The following is a 27,292-nucleotide window of genomic DNA, read 5'->3' as shown; positions in this document are numbered from 1 at the left end:
AGTGCTTAGGGCTGCATTATAGCTCACCTGGAGGAGTGTGAGTGTGAATGGAGGGAGCTTCAGTAGCACGAGTTGGCTTGGTGCATGCGTGCATGCGTGTGTGTGTGTGTGTGTGTGTGTGTGTATGCAGGAGTGTGAGAGGAGGTGCAACCAATTAGTGAGTGAGTTATCAATATTTTTAATTTTTTTAAAGATTTTATTTATTTATTCATGAGAGACATAGAGAGAGAGGTAGAGACACAGGCAGAGGGAGAGGCAAGCTCCATGCAGGGAGCCTGATGTGGGACTCGATTCCGGGTCTCCAGGATCACGCCCTGGGCTGCAGGTGGCGTTAAACCACTGAGCCACCCAGGCTGCCGTGGCTTGATGTTTTTATGGTGGTTAAGGGATGGGGTAGGGAATGAGAGTTTCTGTGTGCAAGTAAGTGGTTGTATAGTTTAAATGTCTTATTTCCAAAGGAAGGAACACTTGAGCTTTTTTATCAGTTTGTCCAGATGTGAGTAGAAGAAGAAAAGGTGTGGTTCAAAATTTATTGGCAGCCAAACATCAAAAAATGGAGTCATGTTGGGCAGCCCGGGTGGCCCAGCGGTTTAGCACAGCTTTCAGCCCAGGGCGTGATCCTGTAGACCGGGGATGGAGTCTCATGTCGGGCTCCCTGCAGGGAGCCTGCTTCTCCCTCTGCCTGTGTCTCTGCCTCTCTCTCTCTCTCTCTCTCTCTCTCTGTCCCTCATGAGTAAATAAATGAAATCTTAAAAAAAAAAAATGGAGTCATGTTTTGTATATAGGAAGCCAGGTTCCAATACTATATAACGTATTTCTTCAAATATCCAAATGGAACTCCAATTTCTCTAATTATTTTTCTCTTCCTCTTTCAGCTCTACAATGCTTTCCCTCTTTTAATACATTACCTTCCAGGAAGTCATCATGTGTTATTTAAAAACATTGCTAACCAATTTAAGTTTATTTCAGAAAAAAATAAAAGAACACGAAGAGGGATCCCTGGGTGGCGCAGCGGTTTGGCGCCTGCCTTTGGCCCAGGGCGCGATCCTGGAGACCCGGGATCGAATCCCACATCGGGCTCCCAGTGCATGGAGCCTGCTTCTCCCTCTGCCTGAGTCTCTGCCTCTCTCTCTCTCTCTCTCTCTGTGACTATCATAAATAAATAAAAAAAAAAATTAAAAAAAAAAAAAAAAAAAAAAAAAAAAAAAAAAAAAAAAAAAAAGAACACGAAGAATCTCTAAACTTTAGTAACCCTCGGGACTTTATTGACTACTTCCTGATCTTCTCTTCTACAAGAAATGCACACCCAACTTTTTTCAACTATGTTTTATAAAATATGGTTTCAAGTATCTCCAGGCTCCTGATTTTCTTATTTGGTTGCTCAGCTTCCTCCAGGTATCATGAAGAAATATCCACACCAAAAGCTAAACTTTACAGCTTTCAAGATATTTTAAAGTGACTTCCTTTGAATTATCCAGTGGTTCTTATTTGGAGAATAACATAAATAGAACACTTGGAGAAAATTAATAAATGGGCTAGCTGGATTAGATAGCTTTGTTTGGGCAAACCATCAATTTTAGGCATGTTGAGTTTATGGCAATGATGACACATCCAGGTAATTCCGATATTTAAATGAATATCCAAAGTCAGCCCTTCTCCAATCATTTTAAACAATCAACTTGAGATTAATATTAAAATTGTGCTCTTTTAAATTATATTGTTTTAGCATCTCCCTGTGATCCTACTTTCCTTCTGGGCTGTGCTCCCTGCAATGTGATTTGCTCCATTATTTTCCAGAATCGTTTTGAGTATGATGATAAAGATTTTTTAACCTTGTTAGAGTATTTTCATGAAAACCTTCTAATTTCAAGCACCTCCTGGATACAGGTAAGGTCAAGATTCTCTTTAAATGGCAAATAAGGGGATCCCTGGGTGGCTCAGTGGTTTAGCGCCTGCCTTTGGCCCAGGGCATGATCATGATCCTGGAGTCCCGGGATCAAGTCCTGCATCAGGCTCCCTGCATGAAGCCTGCTTCTCCCTCTGCCTGTGTCTCTGCCTGTGTCTCTGCCCCTCTGTGTGTCTCTCTCTGTGTGTCTATCATGAATAAATAAATAAAATCTTTTAAAATAAATAAATAAATGGAAAATAATTTTCTAGCTAATCTGTTGCTCATGCTTACCTCATCCCTTTGTCCTGTTTCCAAATGGCTAAAATAATGTTTACCAGACTATCATTTGCAACCAATTAGTGAGTGAGTTATCAAATCAATTTAATGTATTGAAATGATATTTAAAACATGAAATATAGTGGGGCACCTGGGTGGCTCAAGTTAAGCATCTGACTGGTGATACTGGCTCAGGTCATAATCTCAAGGGTCATGGGATTGAGCCCTGGCATCAGGGTCCATGCTTAGCAGGGAGTCTGCTTGAGATTCTCCCTCCCACCTGATGCTCACTTGCTCTCTCACTCTCTAAAACAAATCTTTAAAAAATTATTTTAAAAACCATGAAATATAGTGATAGAGAAATGTAGTATAGTACATCAATTATAGCAAAGTGTTTTTTTGAGAAACCTTTTCTATATCCAATAGATGAAGAGGGTGATGATATGAAATGTGTTTCTTACTACAGTACAGTCTCAGAAAATGTTAGTAACTTATGTTACTAAGAACTAAAATTATGTGTGAACCATAAGGTCATGATGTGTTCCCCCTGGAAAGGACTCTAGAGAACAAAGAGTCTACTCATTTTTTGGAACAAGAAACTATCACTAAAATAGCCTAGCCAAGACAAGGAATGAGATAGACCTGGAATCTAGAGTTCTCAGTTCTCTACGTAGTTTGATACAAGCTACTGGAAAGAATAAATTGCTTCAGTGTCACCAAGAGCATTAACTCATGAGGTACTGTCTAAAGTAGAATCTGTAGGGATCCCTGGGTGGTGCAGCAGTTTAGCGCCTGCCTTTGGCCCAGGGCGCGATCCTGGAGACTCGGGATCGAATCCCACATCGGGCTCCTGGTGCATGGAGCCTGCTTCTTCTCCCTCTGCCTGTGTCTCTGCCTCTCTCTCTCTCTCTCTCTCTCTCTCTGTGTGACTATCATAAATAAATAAAAATTAAATAAAAAAAAATAAAGTAGAATCTGTAAATTCTAGGACTGGCCATGGGCTGATGAATAAGGGCAGTGTGCATATTCCTGAGAGTATAAAATCCCTAAATAACTAAGTAATTTGGGCATTTCTTTAATCTCTCTGGTGCAGTTTCTTCATTACAAAAAAAAAGGTTGTAAGCCTTGTAAACTTTTTTAGGTGACTCTGTAGAAATACATGTAGGTAAACTGGGATGAACATTAGGTTCTAGCTCTATTACGAGATTGATGTCTCAGAAGGTTGACTGACCTTTCTGAACCTCAATATTCACCTTTGGGAAAAGATGGTATGCTCCTGGATTCCTTCACAGAGTTATGGCTAGGAAAGAAATTTAAATGGTTTTGAAATCACTTTGTGACTCGTGCATCCTGTAGGTCCAGAGATTGTGTCAGTTCCCTGTCCTTCAAACTCCAAGTACGTCATAGTACAGGAAGCATATCTTACTCCTCTTTATATCCTCAGCATAAACTAAGTGTCTGATTCATAACATAGGCCTGTAAAACTTTGCCGAGTGAATTAATGAATGATTCTTTCCTCTTTCAGCTCTACAATGCTTTCCCTCTTTTAATACATTACCTTCCAGGAAGTCATCATGTGTTATTTAAAAACATTGCTAACCAATTTAAGTTTATTTCGGAAAAAATAAAAGAACACGAAGAATCTCTAAACTTTAGTAACCCTCGGGACTTTATTGACTACTTCCTGATCAAAATAGAAAAGGTAAAATGTGACCCTTTATCTTTGTGGGTGGTGTGTGTGATTCATGGATTAGATTTGTTCTTCCCAGTGAAACTGCGATATTAAAACAAATGGTCCAAAAAAAAAAATAAATAAAACAAATGGTCCTTCCGAAAGATGTATTAATTGCTTGTCTGACCTCTTGCTTGTGCAAACGATATTGGGTATCTTGAGATATAGCTAAATTCTCACTGAAAATGGCTTTGCAGGTTTTATATTTATCATGTTAAAGCTGGTTCTTTATTTGAGGGCAGATTGAAATATACACTCACACACTTCAAGATTAATGATACACAACACATCATCCTTCATTGAATAAGCTCAGCAACTGGAAGATGTAACCAGAGAGGGAACACAGGAATGGATAGGGATCTACAAAGGCTTACTTTGGAAAGGCAGTAGGAAATCTTCACAGATGAGGTAGGTTCTGAAGAAACTTTAGCTTAGATGAACAGAGACAACATAGTAGGTCCAGGGATCAATAAGCGCAGTGATCAAGTGTGTGGAATTTTCAGAGAGGTGATCTTAATTGTAACTGATGAATTGTCACGGGTTTAATGATTGATGAGTTGGGAATAACGATGCACTGGCGGGGTGAGTGGTTCAGATGGCTTGAATGGGAAAATTAGACATTATTAAATAGGCAATAGATGCTAAAAGTGACAACGAGTAGCAGTGAGGAGTTGATAAAAATTGTGTTTCAAAGAAATTGTAGAGCAACTGATCAATTCTAGGGGATGAGAAAGTGAAGAATCGGAAAGGACTTGTTGAAAGTTTATAACTCTGATTATATTTTAACTGTTGGAAGGAACCCTAACAACTTTCTAATTGACCTGCAGCTGTAGCACTCACACCAAATAACTATGTCATATTGAGTTAAGTCACCTCTGAGACTCTTTTATTTACCAAGTAATTGTAACACATTGTTTGTAGGAAAAACACAACAAACAGTCTGAATTTACCATGGACAACTTGATCATTACCATATGGGATGTGTTTAGTGCGGGAACAGAGACAACGAGCACCACCCTGAGATACGGACTATTGGTGCTATTAAAGCACCCAGATGTCACAGGTATGGTCACAAGTGTTGGGCAGGGTGCAATTCCACGTAGAAAGTGACAGGTGACACTGACAATTGTCCCACTCTTCACCTGCCTTGACAATACACACAAAAAATTTTCTATCTTTGGTACATCTTCCCATCATTGGATAAATCAATTCAAATTCGTTTATAGTACATAAAAGGAAATGAAATATTCAAGCAGCAGCAGAGATTTGAAGGGCACAGCTCACCATTTTCCCTGCTGTGGTGGAATGTCCCTGATTTACTTCCTAACAGATGCAAATAGCAGAGTTGTCTTAGGACCTGGAAGAATCAGTCTTCCACTTGCTCTAAGAAGATACCATTTGATACACTTTGCATGGTCAGATAAGTATATTTTTGTCAGAAGATATTTCTACTCAAATTCACTTGCAATGTAAGGATTGACTCAACAAAAATTACAGTGTCTTTATCAAAGAGACTCACTCTCTAAAAAAAGTTATATACAAATAAATTATTTTCAAATATATCCTTTTGGGCAAATAAATTCTTCCTCACAAACATAACTTCTCTTGCAAATGCAACCTTTCCCCTTTTGCTTCTCTTTTTTATTGAGTACTCATTTTTTTTTTTTTTTTTTTTTATTGAGTACTCATCTAAGGAGATATTTCCTTCCCTACTATATCATGTTCTGTGCTTTGGCACACCGAGACACTTTTTTAAAAAAAATTTATGTATTTATTCATGAGAGACACAGAGAGAGAGAGAGAGAGAGAGAGAGAGAGGCAGAGACACAGGCAGAGGGAGAAGCAGGCTCCATGCAGGGAGCCCGACATGGGACTCAATCCCGGGTCTCCAGGATCAGGCCCTGGGCTGAAGGCGGCGCTAAACCGCTGAGCCACCCGGGCTGCCCCGAGACACTTTAACACAGTTACATCTCAGGAGGCTTATCCCTGTGACATCGGCACCACATTACTCTCCTTTGTGTAAGGTCCTCCTGTCCTCCCAAGGTAAGTAAGAAGTGCTCTCCAAATGGTGCGATTTGGAAGCATAGCTTTGAAATTCCTTTGCTCTCACTCATGGGATATAATACTGTGTTTCCCTTAGGTGACACAGACTCTTTCAAGTCAAGTAACTTCCCTCTTATTAGATCCATGTTGATTATGACTACAAATACCGTATGACAGTTGTCTCTAGACCTTTACATCTTGTGTACATTGCAAAAGCCCGTTTTGTGTCCTAGCTCCCTATTGCTTCCATGTTCATTTCTTCTTGCATCATATCCATTTATATTTTTTCTTTCTTCCCATTTTCATCCCTCCCTTCGCCATTCTCTAAGCATTCTGATTTTATAAGTAGGTTCCAAACCACTTTACATAGTCACTCTCTTCTAGATGAAACTCCAGCTTCTCAATCCGAGAAGTTTAACACTTCTCTAGAATTCCTGTCTTCCTTATAGCTGTCAAACCACAGAGTTGTCACATGCTCCATTAATAAAGACATCTCTTCAGGTAGTAGATAAATACCATTTGACCAAATAGCAACATGATACTGGAGAAAATGGGTTCTAGACTGACTACAGTGACTTCAGATTCTGACTTTATTAGTAGGTAGCTATGTGATCTCTGACTCATGACTACTCTGCATATCTTGGTCTCTCATCTGTTTAGGGGAGATGATACATTCACAGAATCTTTCCCTCATAGGAGAAAGCTAATAAATGGTTAACTACTGAACAGTCCTAGTAAAAGAGCATATTTTGCAATATTTTGCAAATAAAGGAAAAATTGTAATTTGCTAACAAAATTACTTTCAGTAATCTTACTCAATTGCTAACATTGTGGGTTTGGGAATGAGAAAGACCACATAACACCTGGGTGGCCTTAAGGAATATATTTACTTGTATGAGTCTGTTCCCTTATTTTTGAGACACATAAGATAATACCCAACACACAGGACTGTTTTGAGGAATTATAAAGTAATGTAATACATTGTACAGCATGCCTGTCATATTTTGCATTCTAAATAAATGTTAACTTCCTATGTGCTGAGTCAAACATCTTAGTTGTTCTATTTATTAAACATTTATTGCACTGGGTAGTTCTTACCCTCTTGGAACTTACCTATTTAAAACAAAAACTGGCATATACAAAGTGGTTAAACAGTATGGTTTGTAGTGCGCTTTTAAGACCCAATATCCATAAGTTTATCAAACAAAAGTACACAAAATAGAGAAATCAGAGTTGGATCTCATGGTATAGTTTGTTTTATATGTACATTTATTTAATTCTCTAATGAGACTCCAATTTGCCCAGGAAACAGATTTCTTTTTCTCTCCCCTTTGGAAGTAGCCATATGTGATTTTTCCCCTTTCCCAATATCCTCCCACAATGTAACCATGATTAAGATCAAATCAAGGGGTGCCTGGGTGGCTCAGTCAGTTCAGTGTCTGACTCTTGGTTTCTGCTCAGCTCATGATTTCAGGGTCATGAGATTTGGTTTTCTGTCAGGCTCTGAACTGAGTACAGAGTCTGCTTGGGGTTCTCTCCTCCCTCTGCCCCTCCCCTCAAGTGCACATGAGCTCTCTCTCTCTCAAATAAATAAAATCTTTCAAAAAAAAAAAAAAACACAAAGGAAGACCAAATCAAAAGACATTTCCATTTCACATAAATTCTGATTCCTGTCTTGCCAGCTAAAGTCCAGGAAGAGATTCATCGTGTAGTTGGCAGACATCGGAGCCCCTGCATGCAAGATAGGAGCTGCATGCCCTACACAGATGCTGTGGTACATGAGATCCAGAGATACATTGATCTTGTCCCCAACAATCTGCCCCATTCAGTGACTCAGGACATCAAGTTTAGAGAATACCTTATTCCCAAGGTGAGAGATATTTCATTGCTACTACTTAAGGAATTTTTTTAAAAAATTAAAAATATGTATATATATATATATATATATATATATATATATATATATATATATATATAGTTGAGAATGCAGACAGGGGGAGAGGGAGAATCTCCAGGCTCTACACCCAGCCTGGAGCGTGTCCAGGGGCTCAGTCTCACGACCATGAGATCATGACCTGAGCCAAATCAAGAGTTGGAGGCTTAAGCCACTGAGCCCCTCCAGGGCCCCCTCCTTAAGAATGTTAGGTTATCAAGTATCACAACAGTAGGATTATAGATTACCTAACCATGTACAGGTATGACATAGTCATAACCCAGGCATCTTACCCTCTGGCCACATGCTCCTTTCCTTTTACTTTCTTGATAAAATTTTATAAATAATAGTGCTTAGACTCCCACAGGATTTTCTTCATAATATTCATTAGCAAGACTGCTTACTACCTGTTTTCTTCTGAAAGTTTTGTGGTTTTAGGTCTTGTGTTCAATTATTTAATTCATTCTGAGTTAAGTTTTGAGTGTAAGATATGGTCCAGTTTTCCCAACACCATTTATTGAAGAGATTGTCTTTTCTTGATTGTATATCTTGGCTTTTTGTTAGTAATTAACTGACCATCTATGCATGGGGTTTATTCCTGGGTTCTCTATTCCTTTTCATTTATCTAATGTGTTTATTTTTATACCAATATCATGCTGTTTTAATGACTATAACTCTATAATATAATTGGAAATCAGGAAGTGTGATTCCTCCAGCTTTGTACTTCTTTCTTATGATTGCTTTAGCTATTTAGGATCTTTTGTGGTTCCATACAAATTTTAGAATTGTTTGTTCCATTTCTGTGAAAATGCCATAGGAATCTTCATAGGGATTGCATTGAATCTATAGATGGCTTTGGGTGGTATAGATGTTTTAACAATATTAATTTTCCCAAACCATGCGCATAGAATATCTTTCCACTTATTATGTATTGTCTTCCATTTCTTTCATCAGTGTCTTATAGTTTTCAGTGTACAGATCTTTCACCTTAGTTAAATTTATCACTAGACTTTTTTATGCCGTTGTGAATGGGATTATTTTCATAATTTCTCTTATGGTTTATTATTAATGTGTAGAAATGCAACAGATTTTTGTATATTGATTTTTATCCTGAATTCATTTATTCTAACAGTTTGGGTGCAGTCTTTTTTTTTTTTAATTTTTTTTTTTAATTTATTTATGATAGTCACAGAGAGAGAGAGAGAGAGAGAGGCAGAGACACAGGCAGAGGGAGAAGCAGGCTCCATGCACCGGGAGCCTGATGTGGGATTCGATCCCGGGTCTCCAGGATCGCGCCCTGGGCCAAAGGCAGGCGCCAAACCGCTGCGCCACCCAGGGATCCCTGGGTGCAGTCTTTAAGGTTTTTTTATTTTTACTTTTTAAAGAAGATTTTATTTATTTATTCATGAGAAACACAAAGAGAGGCAGAAACATAAGCAGAGATAGAGGCAGGCTCCCTGTGGGGAGCCTGAGGCAGGACTCAATCCCAGGATCCCGGGACCACAACCTGAGTCAAAAGCAGACGTTCAACCACTGAACCACCCAGGTGCCCAGGGTTTTTTCAAATCTACAGTATCATGTCATCTTCATACAGTGGCAGTTCTACTTCCTTTCCTATTTGGATGCCTTTTCTTTCTTTTTCCTGACAAATTCTCAGACTAGGACTTTTAATACTATGTTGAATAAAAGTGGTGAGAGTAGGCATCCTTCTTTTGTTCCTGATCCTAGAGGAAAAGCTAAAGCTTTTCCCTACTGAGGATAATGTTAGCTGTGGTCTTATCATATATGGCCTTTATTATGTTGAGGTACATTCCCTCTATATCTACTTTGTTGAGCATTTCTTCAATGCTTTTTTTCTGCATCTACTGAGATCATATGATTTTTAGCCTTCATATCACAATGATTCGTGGATGTTGAACCATCCTTGCATCCCTGGAATCAATCCCACTTGATTACAGTATATGATCCTTTTATTGTACCATTCAATTTAGTTTGCTAAGATTTTGTTGAGAATTCTTTATTTATTTTTTTTTTTTTTGAGAATTCTTTAAATGTTTGGTAGAATTCACCTGTGAAGCCATCTGGTCTGGGAATGGTGTCTGTTGAGAGAGTTTTGTTTATTCAATCTTAGTTATTGTTCTGTTTTTGTTTTTTGTTAATTTTGGATCACATTTCCTTCTTTTTCACATGTTTAATAAATTTTCGCATGTTTGTGGTACCTAGCTGGCTCAGTCAGAGGAGTGTGCAACTCTGATTTTAGGGTTGTGAGTTCAAGCCCCACATTAGGTTTGGAGCCTACTTAAAAAAAAAAAACCAATTTATTATATGCTGAACATTTTGAATGATGCCTTGTGGAGAATCTGATTATACTATCTTCCTTTAAAGGACATTGACTTATTTCGGCAGACAGCTAAATTACTGACAAAAGTTTTTCAGTCTGTTAAGCTTACTATAATTCTTTCATTGTGGGTTAGTTTCACTTTTGAATTTAGTTTTTATGCATGACCCTTAGTCCAGTGTGGGTTCTTTAACCTAACAATTTACAAGTTTGGGGGCTACCACAAAAAATCTGAGGTGCCAAGAAAGTTCTCTTCACCCTAGCTCGGTTGGAATCTCAACTCCCCCATCTCTGCATAACATCTGATATCCAGCTTCAGTTCTCAAGCAATCATACAGGGACAGGCTTCATGGAGTCCCCTCCTGTGTGTGTGTCACCCAACCTATAACCATGGACTTATAGAGAATAGTGGTAATCTTTTTTGAGTGAAAGCATGTGAGCAGTGGGGAGGGGCAGAGAGAGAGAGAGAATCTTTTTTTCTTTTTAAGGATTTTTTTAAATTAATTAATTAATTTATTTATTTATAGATGGCATAAGCAGGGGGAGGGACAGAGGGAGAGAGAATCTCAAGCAGACTCCATGTAAGTGCAGAGCCAGATTCAGAGCTCGATCTCATGACCCTGAGATCATGACCTAAGCCAAAATCAAGAGTAGGATGCCCAACTGACTGAGCTATCCAGGCACCCATAGCATGTGGTAAAATAATCTTTGTGCAAAAGTATTTCTTGTATTATCTCATTTTATGTGTGCAATGTATTATTTACTAGTGCAGATTTATTGTTTACATTTTACTAGTAATGAAAATGTGGCATGGAAATGTTAAACAAGTAACCTATAATCACAGAGCTTAATTTAATAGAAAGATTGGATTGATTTTGAAAACTAAACTCCAAATCGTTATGTTACACCGTATCTGTGAGCTTAAGAAAACCCTACTAGAAACCAGAAATGCTCTCATTTCAATAAAGATATGCAATAATTCAACTGAAAGAGCACAATGGGAGGAGGGGATATTTAACCATTTGTCATCTTTTTTTAAAAAAAAACTATTTTTAAGTAAGCTATGTACCCATGGTGGGGCTTGAAGCCACGAGCCCAAGAACAGGAATTGCATGCTCTATTGACTGAGCCAGCCAGACACCCTCAGTTTGTTATCCTTGAAAGTGAAGGGTTTTCAGGAATGACCACTCAAGTATGATTTTGAAGACCTCATACTTGGTTCCAAAGAGAAAGCTGATTTTCAGTGGCATGAGCACTTTTAGATAATACTGCAATTTATTTGTCAGGAACAATGCATTCTAGGGAGATCCCTTAATTTTCTTAAAAGAGCATGCTAGAGTCAGGCCACAAACTGAATAGAATGACTTTGGAATCAGTTAATAGTGCCTTGGATTAGCATTACAGGATTTAAAACCTGTTAGAGTTGGTCATTAGTTTGTTCTGTGACATGGAGTAAATAAGTTCTTTTTGTACCTCTCTCCTTATCTATAAAACAAAAGGATTTCAAGCTCCATGACCTTCATTATAATTCAGTTTATCTGTTTGTTTTTGTTTTTCATATCAGGGCACAACCATATTAACATCTCTGACTTCTGTCCTGCATGATGAGAAAGGATTCCCCAACCCAGATCAGTTTGATCCTGGCCACTTCCTGGATGAAAATGGCAGCTTTAAGAAGAGTGACTACTTCATGGCCTTCTCAGCAGGCAAGCAAGTTTCATTTTTATCTATGTATCGGGGTAGTGAGATGAGGAAGGGCTTTGCATGGCGGCTACTCTGGGCTAGATAAATTGTCATTTGCATGAGGCTAGAGGCATCACTCCCAATGCCCAGGTTACTTCTTGTTTGATTGGAGGCTGCGCTTGCCAAGTTTGGCTCCAGAACCCACCACTGAGGTTCCTAAGAAGAGGCAGTGGGTAGAGTAGATAGAAGGTAAGGGAAATTTGAGTATCTCCCTTTAATTTGTCAGAGTCCTGGGAAGAAACAGGTGGCATATTCAAAAGTTAATTAAAGAGAATTTAATCATGAGACTATTTTCAGAGGTATGGGCAGGATTAAGGTAGGTGACAAGGTGTGATAAAGCATTCAGGACCAGCATCAGCAGAAAGATGTTACCATCCTAGGTCAGAAAGGGTGAGAGGAGGGCATTACTGGAACCTAAATAGAACTTTAGGAAAGAAGGAGTGGATGCCTCAACAGGAAATGTATCTATAGCAGAGCAATATAGCCACTGCCTAAATTGTAGCCTGGCAGGGTGGGATAAGGGAATAAATACTCTGACCTTGTTAATATCTAATGCTCTGAATTTATTCAGAATCCAGAAGGGAACTAACTTTTCGGTTTATGCAGTCCATAGAAATCAGCTTCCTGAACAGAGTAGGCACAAAAGTTAAACACAAAATGGAGCTGGAAAGTGGGAGAAAGGAGAATATTCAGCACATTCCAAAGGAGAATAAAAGGGGGAGGGAGGAGGATAAAGGGCCTTTCCTGTAGAAGTAATTGAAACCAAGACAAAAACAGATTTCCTTTTGATTGAATATATAAAAAAAATAAGTGTCAAGCAACACTTGCACAAGATTATGAGCAATGCCCAGAGATGATCACAAAGCAAGGTACTATTATACTACTCCTTATCTTTCTTCCTATATTTTGGGCCCATTACTGTATAATGAAGAGAAACCTCAAGGAGTCTCAAGTCACAGGGCTTGTAGACCTGCGTTTGCCCTGACACTGTGGGTATTATTACAAGATCTGAGGCCTTACCTTAAGAGCTTAGGCTCCAGTATGTGAGACAGATGAATAATTATAATTTCATCTGAAAGGTGCTATTTTAGAAGCATTAACAAGTGTTGTAGAAAACAGAAAAGGGAGTTATATACTCTGAGCACATCAAATAAGTTTGGGTAGACGAAAGACATCTGAGCTGGATCTAGAAGGATATGGAAAATATCAACAGGCAGAGCAGAGAGGAAGGCTGGAGGACTGACTGGAATCCAGATAACATTAGAAACTGTCTGTTTGGAGATAAGTGATTAGTTAATATGCTTGTGGCTAATTTGTAATATTTCTTTTTTTCCTACCTCCTTAGTTAGGATGATGTATATACCTCATTTTGCCTGTCTTTGGAATTTCTAGGTCTGTGTATATTCTCTCTACATACGAAATTAAATTTGATTTTCTTCTGTTAATTTGTCTCATGTCAATTTGATTCTCAGTCCAGCTAAAAGGACCTTGAAAGGGACAGGGGATTCTTGCTCCCAACAATTGCTATGTCAGCTGGATACCTTAACTCTCTGGACACTGCTCACCCCATACACCTTCTGCTGACAGAATGTAAGATTTCCTACCATGTCAGTCTCTCAGAATATCTAGAGTCTGATGGAGCGAGAATGGTAAGAGTCCTATTTCTCTCTTTCTAAATTTAGATTAGCAGGAGAAAATTTTTGTGGAACTAGTTCCTTGGGCTTAGTGACTCTTGGTAAATTTGGTAGAGTCCTCTTTGGTAACTGATCTCTTTTCCTCCAAGAGACGCTCTTTGTTTTCCTTTGTGTCTTTTATTTTGTTTGTCATACAAACTTTAATATAGGTTAATGGGCCCATGAGGTAAAGCCTGTTGCTTAAGGACATCTTGGAAGCCAAAGCTGCAGAACTGGCAGACACAGATTGAACACTTAAAACTGCTAGAACTAGGACACCTGGCTGGCTTGGTTGGTGGAGCGTGTGACTCTTAATCTCGGAGTTGTGGGTTTGAGCCCCATTTTAGGTGTGGAGATTGCTTAAAAAATAAAATCTTAAAAAAAAAAAAAGCTGTTAGAACACTCACCACCTCAAGAAGGCTCCAGTGATAGGATAAGTTGGTCAGAGAACATAAACTTGAAAAACATTTATCTTAGTTTCTATCTTTCTGAGTTTTTAGAGTGCCCAATCTTTATGAGCGCTTGCCTAGGATTGACAGGAGGTCACCTGCCAGCCTCAGGAAAACTTCTGGGCAGTAAGATATATTGTAAAACAACACATAATCCCCACAGCCGCAGTGGAGGGGGAGAGAGCAGGGAAGTGGCGGCTGGGAGGGCAAGTGGGCTTTTTAAGGGGTTGGTGTCTGCTGGGGTGACAGGTATTAGGCTTATTTATTACTGGTGAGATCGGCCTGGGGCGATGACTGCCCCTGCCCTTATATGGGGTCTGGGTAAAGTACGGTTCAGGCTTCCTGCATAGGTCCAGGCTCCCCTGATGACGTGTCCGGTGTCCTCCGGGCGGGTGGTGCTGCCCGGAAGGTTCTGAGGTGGGGGCCACAAGGGGGGGGTCCGCCGCTGTCTTGTTGGTGCCCCCCCATCCCCCATCCCCCTTGATCCCGCCCGCCCAACAGAGATAAACTTATGTTCAGTACTTAATGTCTCATTATTTTATCTTACTTGGAAATGATCTAGATATTCAATTAATTTAGCTTAACATTTAGCAAAACTTTAAACTTTTACAGAACTACCAAAATCTTTGGTAACCTGAATTTTTACCTACACATGATCTCAAAGTTGCAGGATCAGGCTCCTTTGTTGGGCTCCATGCTCAGTGTGGAGTCTGCTTCAGATTCTTTATCACCCTCCCTCCCCTGCTCTCTTGCTCTCTAAAAAGTAAATAAAATCTTTAGGGGATACCTGGGTGGCTCAGTTGGTTAAGCATCTATCTGCCTTGGGCTCAGGTCATAATCTCAGGGTCCGGGGATTGAGCCCTGTGTTGGGCTCCCTGCTTAGCCCCCTGCTCATGATCGCTCTCTCTCAAATGAATAAATAAAATCTTTGAAAATAATAATAAAAGTTTGCCTACAAACCTTTTTATCTTATCTACATCTAACTGACTTGTTCTGAACAGTTTAGACTACGTATAAAATATTTTGAGGCATCAAAGTCAACCATCATTTTTTTCTCATAAAGTTTGTGAGAGATAATATGAATTTATTTGACTTTTAGTAAACACGGGCAGGCTACAAGTTTTATATTTAATCCTGATAACTCTAAAGACACAGCTATTTTAATTAAACCAACAACTTTAAGTTAGTTTTATTTTTATTTTTTAAGATTTTATTTATTTATTCATGAGAGACACAGAGAGAGGGAGGCAGAGACACAGGCAGAGGGAGAAGCAGGCCCCGTGCAGGGAGCCCGTGGGACTCGATTCCAGGTCTCCAGGATCACGCCCGGAGCCAAAGGCAGCCAAAGGCTCAACCGCTGAGCCACCCAGGCATCCCTTAAGTTAGTTTTAATACTGAGTATTTTCCCTGATCACATAAACTTGAAAAACATTTATCTTAGTTTCTATCTTTCTGAGTTCTTAGAATGCCCAATCCTTACGAGGGCTGCCTTCAACTAAATGGAACTCTTTTACAAATTCAATTTAGCAAATTGAAATGAGAGAAAATATCTCACATTTGCAACATGGGACACATACACACAAATAAGATTATATATATATATATCCCAGGTCCCCAGGATCACGCCCTGGGCTAGAGGCGGCGCTAAACCGCTGAGCCACCCGGGCTGCCCTAAAAATATTTTTATAGCTTAGGTTTTTACTAATATTTGTGGGGAGGACATCATAGGCCCAATTTTCAAATACCTCCCTCTTTTTCTTATTTCTAATTTCTGTTCTTTTATCTTGTCAATGGAGTCCCTGAGGCTAGCCATTAAACTAGGACAATTGAAAAAACAACAACAAACAAAAGTAGGACAATTGAGAGGTCTCTATTAAGAAAGTTTTTCTTGGGCAGCCCGGTGGGCTCAGTGGTTTAGCGCCTGCCTTCAGCCTGGGACATGATCCTGGAGTTCCGGGATCAAGTCCCACGTCAGGTTCCCTCATGGAGCCTGCTTCTCCCTCTGCCTGTGTCTCTGCCTCTCTCTTTCTCTCTGTGTCTCTCATGAATAAATAAATAAAATCTTAAAAAAAAAAAAAAAAAGAGAGAGAGAGAAAGTTTTTCTTTTTTCAAACAGCCAATTTAAAGAATCCATGAGTGGGATCTATTATGAGCAACTCAAACTAATAAGCCTTTTAATGCTTTAACCAAAGACACAAGAGGCATCCAGTGAGAGGGCATAGATGACGGAACCCTTATGATCCAAAAGATTTTTCTCATAATTTGTCTAAGAAAGCAGAGGCCTTCATTACTGGTCTCCAGTGAAATCATGAGATGCCTCTAGACACAGACTCAGTAAATCTGCGACGCTGGGCATGTGCTCCTGTAATGGAACTTTCCAGCACTAACAAAGATTGAGAACATAAAGGTTCCTATAGGCTGAGACCTCTCATGACAAATACCCTTGAGAGCTGGTGTGGTCAGAGAGAGAGAGAGAGAGAGATAGACTCAGATCCCATTCTGTTTGGCTGGCCACCAAAGTGCACCCTGGCAAGTGCATCCTCTGGATGGTGGAGACCAAAGAGAATATTCTCACTGGTCACAAAGCCAAGCTCTTGGGACATAGAACAAGACAAAAGGAAAAACTTTACCTAGTTTTTCTTTTGGCTAAACTTTGGGTCCCTTGGATCCACACTAATACCTAAGAGGGATGTGCCACAGGGTTAACGATTTACAGTGTTTTTACAGTGTGCCTCACTGCACACCTCATTTTCTTGGGTTGGTAAGTGATCAAGTGTCAATCTAACCTGTTCTGTGACCAACTTATTACAGGAGCCATCTTGAGGTGGTGAGTGCTATCATAGCTTTTATGTGTTCCACTCATGCCTATCAATTGTGGAGCTTTGGTTTCCAAGATGTCCCTTGGCAACAATCCTTAACCTACAGCAAACTTTATCTAAACAGGTGCCAGTCTGATGAGAACCATGAACTCACCAGCCTGTGGGGCTGGCTCAAACAGCAGGCTTATAGGGCCTATGCCTACTTTCTGCACTATGGTAATTGCTTTTTATTACAAACGACATAAGAGACACAAAGGAAAACGAAGATCATCTCTAGTTAATCTGTTTCCCACAAAGAGGACTCTACCAAATTCACCAAGAGTTGCTAAACACAAGGAACTAGTTCCACAAGTATTTTCTCCTGGTAATCTAAATTCAGAAAGACATGGGCAGTCCCGGTGGCGCAGTGGTTTAGCGCCGCCTGCAACCTGGGGTGTGATCCTGGAGACCTGGGATCGAGTCCCACATCGGGCTTCCTGCATGGAGCCTGCTTCTCTCCGCCTATGTCTCTGCCTCTCTCTTCGCTCTCTCTGAATGAATGAATAAATAAATCTTTTAAATAAATAAATTCAGAAAGACAGAAAAAGGACTCTCGGCATTCTTGCTCCATCAGACTCCTCAGATTCCAGAAGACTGACATGGTAGGAAATCTTACCTTCTGCCAGTTGTATGTCAAATGTCCCAAGGATCTTCTGGCTGCAGCTGTGTCTGTGGCAAGCAGTGTCCAGTGTGTTAAAGTATACTACCAATTCTGCCAGCTTTCTAGGAAGGGGAATTTTCCTCTGCCTTTCAAGATTCTTCCCACTGGGACTAAAAATCAAATTGACATGAGCCAGATTAAGAGGAGAAAATCAAATTTAGTTTCACAGGTATAGGGAACCCGTAAAGACATGAAATTCCAAAGAGAATATAGAATATAGAATATAGAATATTCCAATATAGGCCTCTGGGACATTCTGAGCTAAGGAGAGTGGCAGGAGTCTGGGGATTCAAAGGGGAGGAAGCCATTAGCATGAAGGTGAGAGGAGAGGTTTCAAAAACAAAGGTTGCCCTGTTATACAGAGAAGTCTCTTAGATAAAGAATAATCTGTTAATTGCTCTCTTCCTGGTACAGACAGGCAGTTGAAGGAGAGGTAAGGAGCTTTTTTGAATTTGCTGGGTTTTAATTGCTTTTAATTTAAAATAATCTTTATGCCAAAGTGGCCCATCTAGGGGCAAGCTGCCCTTGCCTCTACACGTGCACACAAAAATACGTACTGAGGAAGTGAAGGAAGCCAAATTTCGGTGTAGATAAAAGAAGCCATGGATTAATTAGTCTATTAACATATTTATTTTCTCAGTCCATATTTATTTAAGCTTCCCTGTGTGCTAATTCAGAAACAGAATTAAATGAATATTGAATTTATATGTTGTTTTTAGGGAAGAGAGTTTGTGTTGGAGAAGGCCTGGCCCGCATGGAGCTGTTTTTGCTACTGACCAATATTTTACAGCATTTCACCTTGAAACCTCTGGTTGATCCAAAGGACATTGACACCACCCCAATTGCCAATGGGTTGGGTGCTACACCACCTTCCTATAAGCTCTGTTTTGTTCCAGTCTGAAGAAAGGCCAGGCCGCCAGATTGCAAAGCCACACTGACCTCACCTGAACAAGCCAGATGCTTTTCTGTCTTGTGTGTCAGCCACCATCCACCTCTCCTTTCACATCAGGAAGGACATTCCTGACCCTTTCTTTTCATTGTCTTTATCCTTTAAGATTCAGTTCAAATTTCCCTGTATGAAACAAAATTCTTTTTTGTAATCCAGTCCTAAGATTTCATGCTGTATCTCATATGCAGTGTATACCAATGTAAGGTACTTTATTGTCATATTTTCTTCCATTAAAAATTAAAAATTGGGACTCCTGGGTGGCTCAGCAGTTTAGAGCCTGCCTTCGGCCCCAGGGCCTGATCCTGGAGTCCTGGAATTAAGTCCCATACCGGGCTCCCTGCATGGAGCCTGCTTCTCCCTCTGCCTGTATCTCTGCCTCTCTCTCTCTGTGTGTCTCTCATGAATAAATAAAATCTTTAAAAACAAATTTTTTTTAAATGCATGAAATTCACTCATTTCTTCCTCTTATCTCTTGATAGTTTAGCATGTGTAATTTGTTTTTTCCCAGTGGTTATTAAAAAATAATTGTGATACACATTTGTATAGGTATGTATATATGAGTATGTCCATGCAGGTAGAAAACAGGGGAAGGTCATTCCAGGCAGGGGCAATAATGTGTGATAAAATATGAATTTGTTGCTCTGTCCAAGGATGCCCTTCCTGCTTCTCCCTACTGGTTAAACACACAATTGGAGACACATACATACATAGACATAGTAAGGCAAAGAAGAGGGGAGGATTATATGTATATATGATTATATTTGAATATACATATACAGAAATATGTGTTTTATGTATGTGTATATACCTATATATTTATATATCATATACCTATGATTTGGTGGTGAAATTTATATAATAACATTATAGGTATTTTTACAAGTGGTATAAATATAATACCCTGTTGCAATGGCTATAATAATTTTTTAAATTGGCTCCTTATTCAAGAATAGATTATTTTTGAACTTCTGTTAATATAAAAGTCCCATATGCATATATCTTTCATTATTCTTCAGGAATAGATATGAAGTGGCTGCACATATATGTGAACTTTATTTTTTATAGATACTGAAGCATAACAGAAGAAAAGTTATGGATCTGCTTACTTTTCTATCATGAGTGTAATAAAAAGACTATTTGACCAAACCTTTGTGTACACTGAGGATTGAATTCTTTGACAGATTTAGTAATTTTTAACTAAAAATTTAGATTTTCAAGTAGGAAATCTTATCATCTGTTAACATTTCATTGAAATAACCAGAACTTTCCAAATATAACATCTATACCTATGTCTGTGTCTCCTTCTGATTTATCACACAAATGTACATATATATATTTGTCAGCATGGGAAGGCAATGAAAGCTGTGAAGATTCGTGGGGACAAAATGACAGAGGGCTTGGGAAATCCATATTGGGAAGCCTGATATTTGTGTGATTTTACCATTGAGGTGATTACTGATTTGAAATCAGGTGCTGAGGGGATCCCTGGGTGGCTCAGCGGTTTAGCACCTGCCTTCGGCCCAGGGCATGACCCTGGAGTCCCTGGATTGAGTCCCACATCAGGCTCCCTGCATGGAGCCTGCTTTTCCCTCTGCCTGTGTCTCTGCCTCTCTCTCTCTCTCTGTGTGTCTTTCATGAATAAATACATAAAATCTTAAAAAAAAAAAAGAAATCAGGTGCTGAGAGGCTGAAAGGCTAACTATATAAAATATCATTTAGGAGCCTTAGAATCTGGAAAGAATTTTTGCAAATTCTCTGGGCTAAAAGAAAAAAAAATGAGGCGTTCAGAGCTGGCCAAATAAGAAGAACCAAGCAAACCCCTTGATTTGAAGCCCTGAAGGTCTTGATGACAGTCACCCAAGGATCAAGAATAAGCCTGAAGCTGAACAGACTGATTACTAGGAAATTGAATCCGTAATCAAAAAATTCCCAATAGGGCAGCCTGGGTGGCTCAGCAATTTAGCGCCGCCTTCAGCCCGGGGTGTGATCCTAGAGACCCGGGATTGAGTCCCACATCGGGCTCCCTGCATGGAGCCTGCTTCTCCCTCTGCTTGTCTCTCTCTCTCTCTCTCTCATGAATAAATAAAATCTTAAAAAACAAAAACAAACAAACAAAAAAAACACCTCCTCATAAACACAAGTCCAGGACCAGATAGCTTCATTGGTGAATTCTACCAAATATTTAAAGGAGAGTTAATACCTATTCTCAAACTACTCCTAAAAAATAGAAGGAAAACTCCCAAATTCAGTCTATGAGGCCAATGTTACCGTTTCCAAAGTCAAAGACACTAACAAAATACACAAAAACTATAGGCCAAAACCCCTGATGAACATAGATGTAAGAATCCTCAACAAAATACCAGCAAAATGCATTCAACAATACCTTGAAAAGATCATTCATGTGGCACCTGGGTGGCTCAGTGGTAGAGCATCTGCCTTCTGCTCAGGGCATGATCCCAGTGTCCTGGGATGGAGTCCCACATTGGGCTGACTGTAGGGAGTCTGCTTCTCTCTTTATGTCTCTGCCTCTCTCTGTGCATCTCAAATCAATCAATCAATCTGTCATCTTTTTTAAAAAAATCATTCACCACAATCAAGTGGGATTTATTCTGGGGGAGGCAAGGATGGTTCAATATCCAGAAATCAATCTGATACACTACATTAATAAAATGAAGGATTAAAAAAAGTCACATGGTCATCTCAATAAATTCAGAAAAAGCATTTGATGAAATTCAACATTCACTCATGATAAAAGCTCTCAACAAAGTGGGCTTAGGGAAGCCTGGGTGGCTCAGCAGTTTAGTGCCGCCTTCAGCCCAGGGTGTGATCCTGGAGACCCGGGATCGAGTCCCACGTCGGGCTCCCTGCATGGAGCCTGCTTCTTTCTCCCTCTGCCTGTGTCTCTGCCTGTGTCTCTGCCTCTCTCTCTCTCTCTCTCTCTCTGAATAAGTAAATAAATAAATCTTTAAAAAAATGAAATTTCAAAAAGAATTCCGTCTATCAATAGCATCAAAAATAATAGAAGATTTAGAAATAATTTAAGAAATGATTTGAAAGACACACAGGAAGCTGTAAGACATTGCAAAGATAAATTATAGAATAACTTTCAGCTTAATTTATAGAATAACTTTCAACTTAATTTCAACAGGCAAAATAAATTGAGATTTTTGTCCTATAATGTGGAAAGATTCCTTGAAATCATATTTAGAACCCCAAAGTTCAGCTATTTAAAAAAAATTTTTTTAAGTATGTCCAATGTGAGGCTTGAACTCACAACCTTGATATTAAGAGTCACATGCCCTACAGACTGAGCCAGCCAAGTGTCCCCCAAAGATCAGTTTTAATGGAGAAATCATGCCACCTTTTGTGGTTTTTTAGTATATTGCCATATATAATTGTTTTCAGTATACATTTCAGTACTATCTTTTGAGATTAACTTCCAGCTTATACTTTGAGAGGGCCTCCACTGATTTCATGTCACTTAACCAAGGCAAAGAAAAGTTTATGAAATGGGATGGTTAAAACTCATCAATAAAATGTATTTACTAAAAAATAATAAAATAAAATAAATAAAATAAAATAAAATAAAATAAAATAAAATAAAATATATTTACTGAGATGCCTGGGTGGCTCAGTGGTTGAACGCCTGCCTTCTGCCCAGGGCCTGATCCTGGGGTCCTGGGATCAAGTTCCACATCGGGCTCCCTGTGTGGAGCCTGCTTCCTCCTCTGCCTGTGTCTCTGTCTGTCTGTCTCTCTTTCTCTCTCTGTGTCTCTCATGAATAAATAAATAAAATCTTTTTAAAAAATAAAATAAAGTGTATTTACTGAACCACTACTATCAATAATAGGAAATCTTTTGAGTCAACTAACTCCTTTTTTTTTTTTTTTAAGATTTTATTTATTCATTATGAGAGACAGAGAGAGAGAGAGAGAGGGGCAGAGACACAGGCAGAGGGAGAAGCAGGCTCCACACAGGGAGCCCGATGTGGAACTCGATCCCGGGTCTCCAGGATTAAGCCCTGAGCCAAAGGCAGGCGCTAAACCACTGAGCCACCCGGGCTGCCCGAGTCAACCAACTCCTAAAGAAAGTTCCTTTTCAAGTGAAATACTATACATTCTAAGTTTGGAGCAGAATTTTATATTCTTTGGAGAAAAAGACTAAAGTCACTAAGAAATGGTTTCCTTTCATTGTCAAGTGAAAAATTAAAGGCCTGAGAGACACTTCAGAAGCCAAGCTGACCATTAGAGCCACTCAGTGGCTCTAGTCCAAACTCAGCCCAGGCCAGTGAGAGATGGTCACAGGCACAGTAATCACAGAGGTCATGATGCTGGGAGGGGAGTTGGTGCAAAGAGCCAACTTAGCTGGAGGCCTAAACAGAGCGGTTGACCAGTTATACAGCTCCAATGCAATTTCTTTAAAAGAAATAAGGACAGATTCACAGAAGACAAAGTGAACAAAAATCAGGAAGTAATTAAAGTAGAAATCTGTCAAAAGACAGCACCAATCTCCATCACTCCCTAAAATTCGTAAAAGTAAAAGCTGGTAGTAGAGAATCATTCTGCTGTTGTTTGATATGCTCTGATTTTTAAAGAAATAAAAGCATATTGGATTGGTAACTTGAACTCTGACATGGAATTATCCTTCACAGATGGCTTGTAATAATTTATATTTAAAGACTTAGAGGTACCTGGGTGGCTTAGTCAGTTAAGCATCTGCCTTCAGCTCAGGTCATGATCCGAGAGTTCTGGAATTGAGCCTGCATCTGGCTCCCTGCTCAGCGGGGAACCTGCTTCTCCCTCTACCTCTGCCCTTGTTTGTGCTCTTTCGCTTGCTCACTCTCTCTCACAAATACATGAATGAAATCTTAACCAAAAAAAGAGAGATTTCGTGTAGATAACAACATCACCCATTGGATGATTATAACAGCTTGTAACTCAAGCTTCTTATCTCTCTGACAAAGGCTTTAAGTATTTTAAATTTGTTTTAAAAAAAGTATTTTAAATTTGGCTAAAACACTCTGTAGGCAAACAGATTCTCCCCATAGATATGCTCCCTTTGCTTCCTATAGCTCAGTGCAGCCAGGATTCTATGAAAAAAAAAAAAAAAGCAACTTTTCCTCCATGTCTAACAGAACTCCAGGCACCCAGCTCAGGAGACAGTCCTCTCTGTAGATGGTGGCAAGGAGAGGCCAAATGACAGCAACATGCTACAGGGTCAGTCCTGTCTTGTCACTCCCTTCCCAGCAGCTCCCAATCTGGCTTCACTGCTTTCCTCTCAGGGAAACATTTTTGTTAGCAACAAAATGTTCAGAACGTACAAAGCCAAAAAGCATGTTGCAAACAAATGTGTAGACACCTTCCATTTTAAAGAAAAAGGGATTTTCCTCTAAGTTTTTAAAAGAAGTCACTGGGTGCTGAAATTATGTGTGATACTTTTCTTCTTTTTAAGTATCTGATGTTTTGACACTTTCAGCACAGAACATGTATTAGTTTAATATTTCTTTTAAGTAATTTTACACCCAATGTGGGGCTTGGATGTAAACTCTGAGATCAAGAGTTGCATACTCTATCTAGTGAGCTAGTCAGGTGCCCTTGGGACATGTATTAGTTTATTTGAAAAGAAAAAAATAGTGTAAGTTACTTGGAAAGAATGGCTTGATTTTTTAAAAGACTTTTTAAAAAAAGTTTCTGCATATGCACTTACCATCTTGTCTTAAATATTTTATTATTTGGCATCAGAAATCATGTTTATCAAGATTAATATTTCAACCACAATGCAAAGCTGAAGCCAAACTATATCTTGAAAGTAATACAAGCAGGCCAGGTCCAGAGACCCAGAGGGGGTCCAGTAGGACCAGACAAGAGGGTCCTTGGCTTCACTCAGGATGTAAGTCAAACATGAGGCAACAGGAGGTGAAAGCAGAGTTTATTGGCGATATAGAGAGAGCAGACACAAATTGAGTGTCTAGGAAACTCAGAAAGGAAAGGAAGGAGTCTTGTCCTTGTTTGGAGTCTGGAGTTTTTATTGGTGATTGTGATCTGGTGCACATGTCCTCTCAGGCATCCAAGAACCGCTCAGAACAAGGACAGGGTCCAGGAGTCCTTCCTATGTCACTTGTTCCTTGAAGCCAGGGGTTTTGCAGTCAAGGTGTTTGGAGTCAGTGGTCTTAGAGAACGTTTATGATGATCCTGTGTCATCACTCCTTAGATGTTACCTATTATGCCGGAAGACTCCAAGGAAATCATTAACTCCTTGATCTTTACAAGGAGGACACACATTAAGGCATGTGGAAGGTAGGGGTGCAGGTCTTAGCAAGAGTATAAGCAGGGAAAGCAGCTAAGAGGGAAAAATGGCTTTTTTTCATGGGGTCCCTTCAATTTCTGTGTCTCAAAGGACAAGTATAAACATAGGGTCAGACTAGATCAGAATAGATGTAAGAAATTAATTTCAAGGAATTGAAACACCTTCCCTTTTTGAAATAGCCTTAAACATTTTGCTTATTTTGGGGGGCCCTGGGGCCTTCTGATAAGAACTGATGTTACAGCCTAGTTTTCACAAACACCAACACCCAAGTAACCACATCCTATCGAGGTATAGAATAATCTTATCCCCCTGGAAAACTCCTTTCACATGTCTTCATGGCAATCCTCCTTCTCAGAAGCAAACACTGCTCTGGTTTCTAACTCTATTAAATTAGTTTGACCTCATTTAGAACTTCATAGTAGTAGAGATTCTTGAATGATGAAATTGGATCTTTGCAAACACCGTATTAGAGGTCTTTAAAATTTTTTTTTTATTTTTATTTATTATTTATGATAGTCACACAGAGAGAGAGAGAGAGAGGCAGAGACACAGGCAGAGGGAGAAGCAGGCTCCATGCACCTGGAGCCCGATGTGGGACTCGATCCCTGGTCTCCAGGATCGCGCCCTGGGCCAAAGGCAGGCGCCAAATCGCTGCGCCACCCAGGGATCCCTAAAATTGTTTTTAATAAAATTAAAAACGATTGAACGAAACCTTCTAGTTTTGGAAGTCTACCTAGATACTCTGATATTAGTCTCATGACTCAACCATCAAATGCTATTATATTCATATAACAGAAGAATAAGATATGGGTATCCTACATCTAATAAACTTAGGGAAAGTAATTACTGGGAAGTCTGGGTGTGATTTGCATCTGTTTCTTTTTAAAGAACAACTTCAAAAAAGATCAGTTTAGGGGATCCCTGGGTGGTTTAGTGGTTTAGGGCCTGCCTTCAACCCTGGGTGTGATCCCAGAGTCCCAGGATCGAGTCCCGCATCAGGCTCCCTGCATGGAGCCTGCTTCTCTCTCTGCCTGTGTCTCTGCCCCTCTCTGTCTCTCATGAATAAATAAATAAATAAAATCTTTTTTAAAAAAAATCAGTTTAAACAAGCCTTGTTAAAAAACAAAATCCAACTGAGGAAATTTGAGGATCTATCTAATTGGCTTTATTAAATGATTTTTTAAAAAAGAATTTAGGGAATCCCTGGGTGGCGCAGCGGTTTGGCGCCTGCCTTTGGCCCAGGGCGCGATCCTGGGGACCCAGGATTGAGTCCCACGTCGGGCTCCCGGTGCATGGAGCCTGCTTCTCCCTCTGCCTGTGTCTCTGCCTCTCTCTCTCTCTCTCTCTCTGTGTGTGACTATCATAAATAAATTTTTTTAAAAAATCAATCTAAAAAAATAAAAATAAAATAAATAAAAAGAATTTATTTATTTATTCATGAGAGACACAGAGAGAGAGGCAGAGACACAGGCAGAGGGAGAAGTAGGCTCCATGCAGGGAACCCGACGTGGGACTCGATCCCGGGTCTCTAGGATCACACCTTGGGCCAAAGATGGTGCTAAACCACTGCCCCTATTAAATGATTTATGAATCAAGCAGCATCTCATCTACCAAATAGGTGGCTCTCTAAAGACATACACAAAATAGAAGGTTTTCTTAGAAGCAGGGTGGGGGAAGAGAGCTACTAGCTGCAGAAAAGGATTGTTTCAACATGTGGCTACTTCCTAAAGGGAGAAAAGCAAGAAGTCTGACTATGCAGATGGATTCACTTTCTTTGAGGGGGGTGGAGAGGACCCCAGGTGGCAGACTCATTGCTGCTGATGGAAAAATTCTGGGTGACTAGTGAAGACTACATTTCTGAGGTTGAAACTGCAATTAGATTATGTATTTAGCCTCAGTTTGGGAATTTAGCCTAAGTGACACCATTTTGCGGCTGTGGTTTATTGTGTTTTGTTCTTTTTTAAACAGGCTTACTGAAATTTGGGTATTTTTCCTTATAGAAAAAAAATAATTAGGATATACAAAGACTTGGGACCCCTGGGTGGCTCAATGTTTGAGCATCTGCTTTCGGCCCAGGGTGTGATCCTGGAGACCTGGGATCAAGTCCTGCATCGGGCTCCCCTGCATGGAGCCTGCTTCTCCCTCTGCCTGTGTCTCTGCCTCTTTCTCTCTCTGTGTCTCTCATGAATAAATAAAATCTTAAAAAAAAAAAAAAAAAGATATACGAGGACTTCTCACAGGAGTTGAGGGAACTTCTTATATCCTAAAACCCTCTTTAAAGGTCTAAGCTTAGGGATCCCTGGGTGGTGCAGTGGTTTAGCGCCTGCCTTTGGCCCAGGGCGGGATCCTGGAGACCTGGGATCGAGTCCCACGTCGGGCTCCTGGTGCATGGAGCCTGCTTCTCCCTCTGCCTATGTCTCTGCCTCTCTCTCTCTGTATGACT

General features: G+C 39.8%; 1 protein-coding gene across 2 annotated transcripts in view; it reads left to right on the top strand.

Annotated features, from left to right (window-relative positions):
- Positions 1-18,970, top strand: part of LOC112672099 (cytochrome P450 2C21) — a 33,948-nt gene extending 14,978 nt beyond the window's left edge. For both annotated transcript variants that reach the window (XM_049103042.1, XM_025466594.3), the window contains 6 exons: positions 1,727-1,887; positions 3,690-3,866; positions 4,818-4,959; positions 7,622-7,809; positions 11,775-11,916; positions 18,314-18,970. In XM_049103042.1, the coding sequence (XP_048958999.1) occupies positions 1,727-1,887; positions 3,690-3,866; positions 4,818-4,959; positions 7,622-7,809; positions 11,775-11,916; positions 18,314-18,495 (992 nt within the window). In that variant the 3' untranslated portion in view covers positions 18,496-18,970. The remainder of the gene's footprint in view (positions 1-1,726; positions 1,888-3,689; positions 3,867-4,817; positions 4,960-7,621; positions 7,810-11,774; positions 11,917-18,313) is intronic.
- Positions 18,971-27,292: the final 8,322 nt, after the last annotated feature.

Source organism: Canis lupus, chromosome 28, assembly GCF_003254725.2.
Source record: "Canis lupus dingo isolate Sandy chromosome 28, ASM325472v2, whole genome shotgun sequence".
NCBI classification, from domain to species: domain Eukaryota; kingdom Metazoa; phylum Chordata; class Mammalia; order Carnivora; family Canidae; genus Canis; species Canis lupus.
This window is presented reverse-complemented; position numbering and strand designations above follow the sequence as displayed.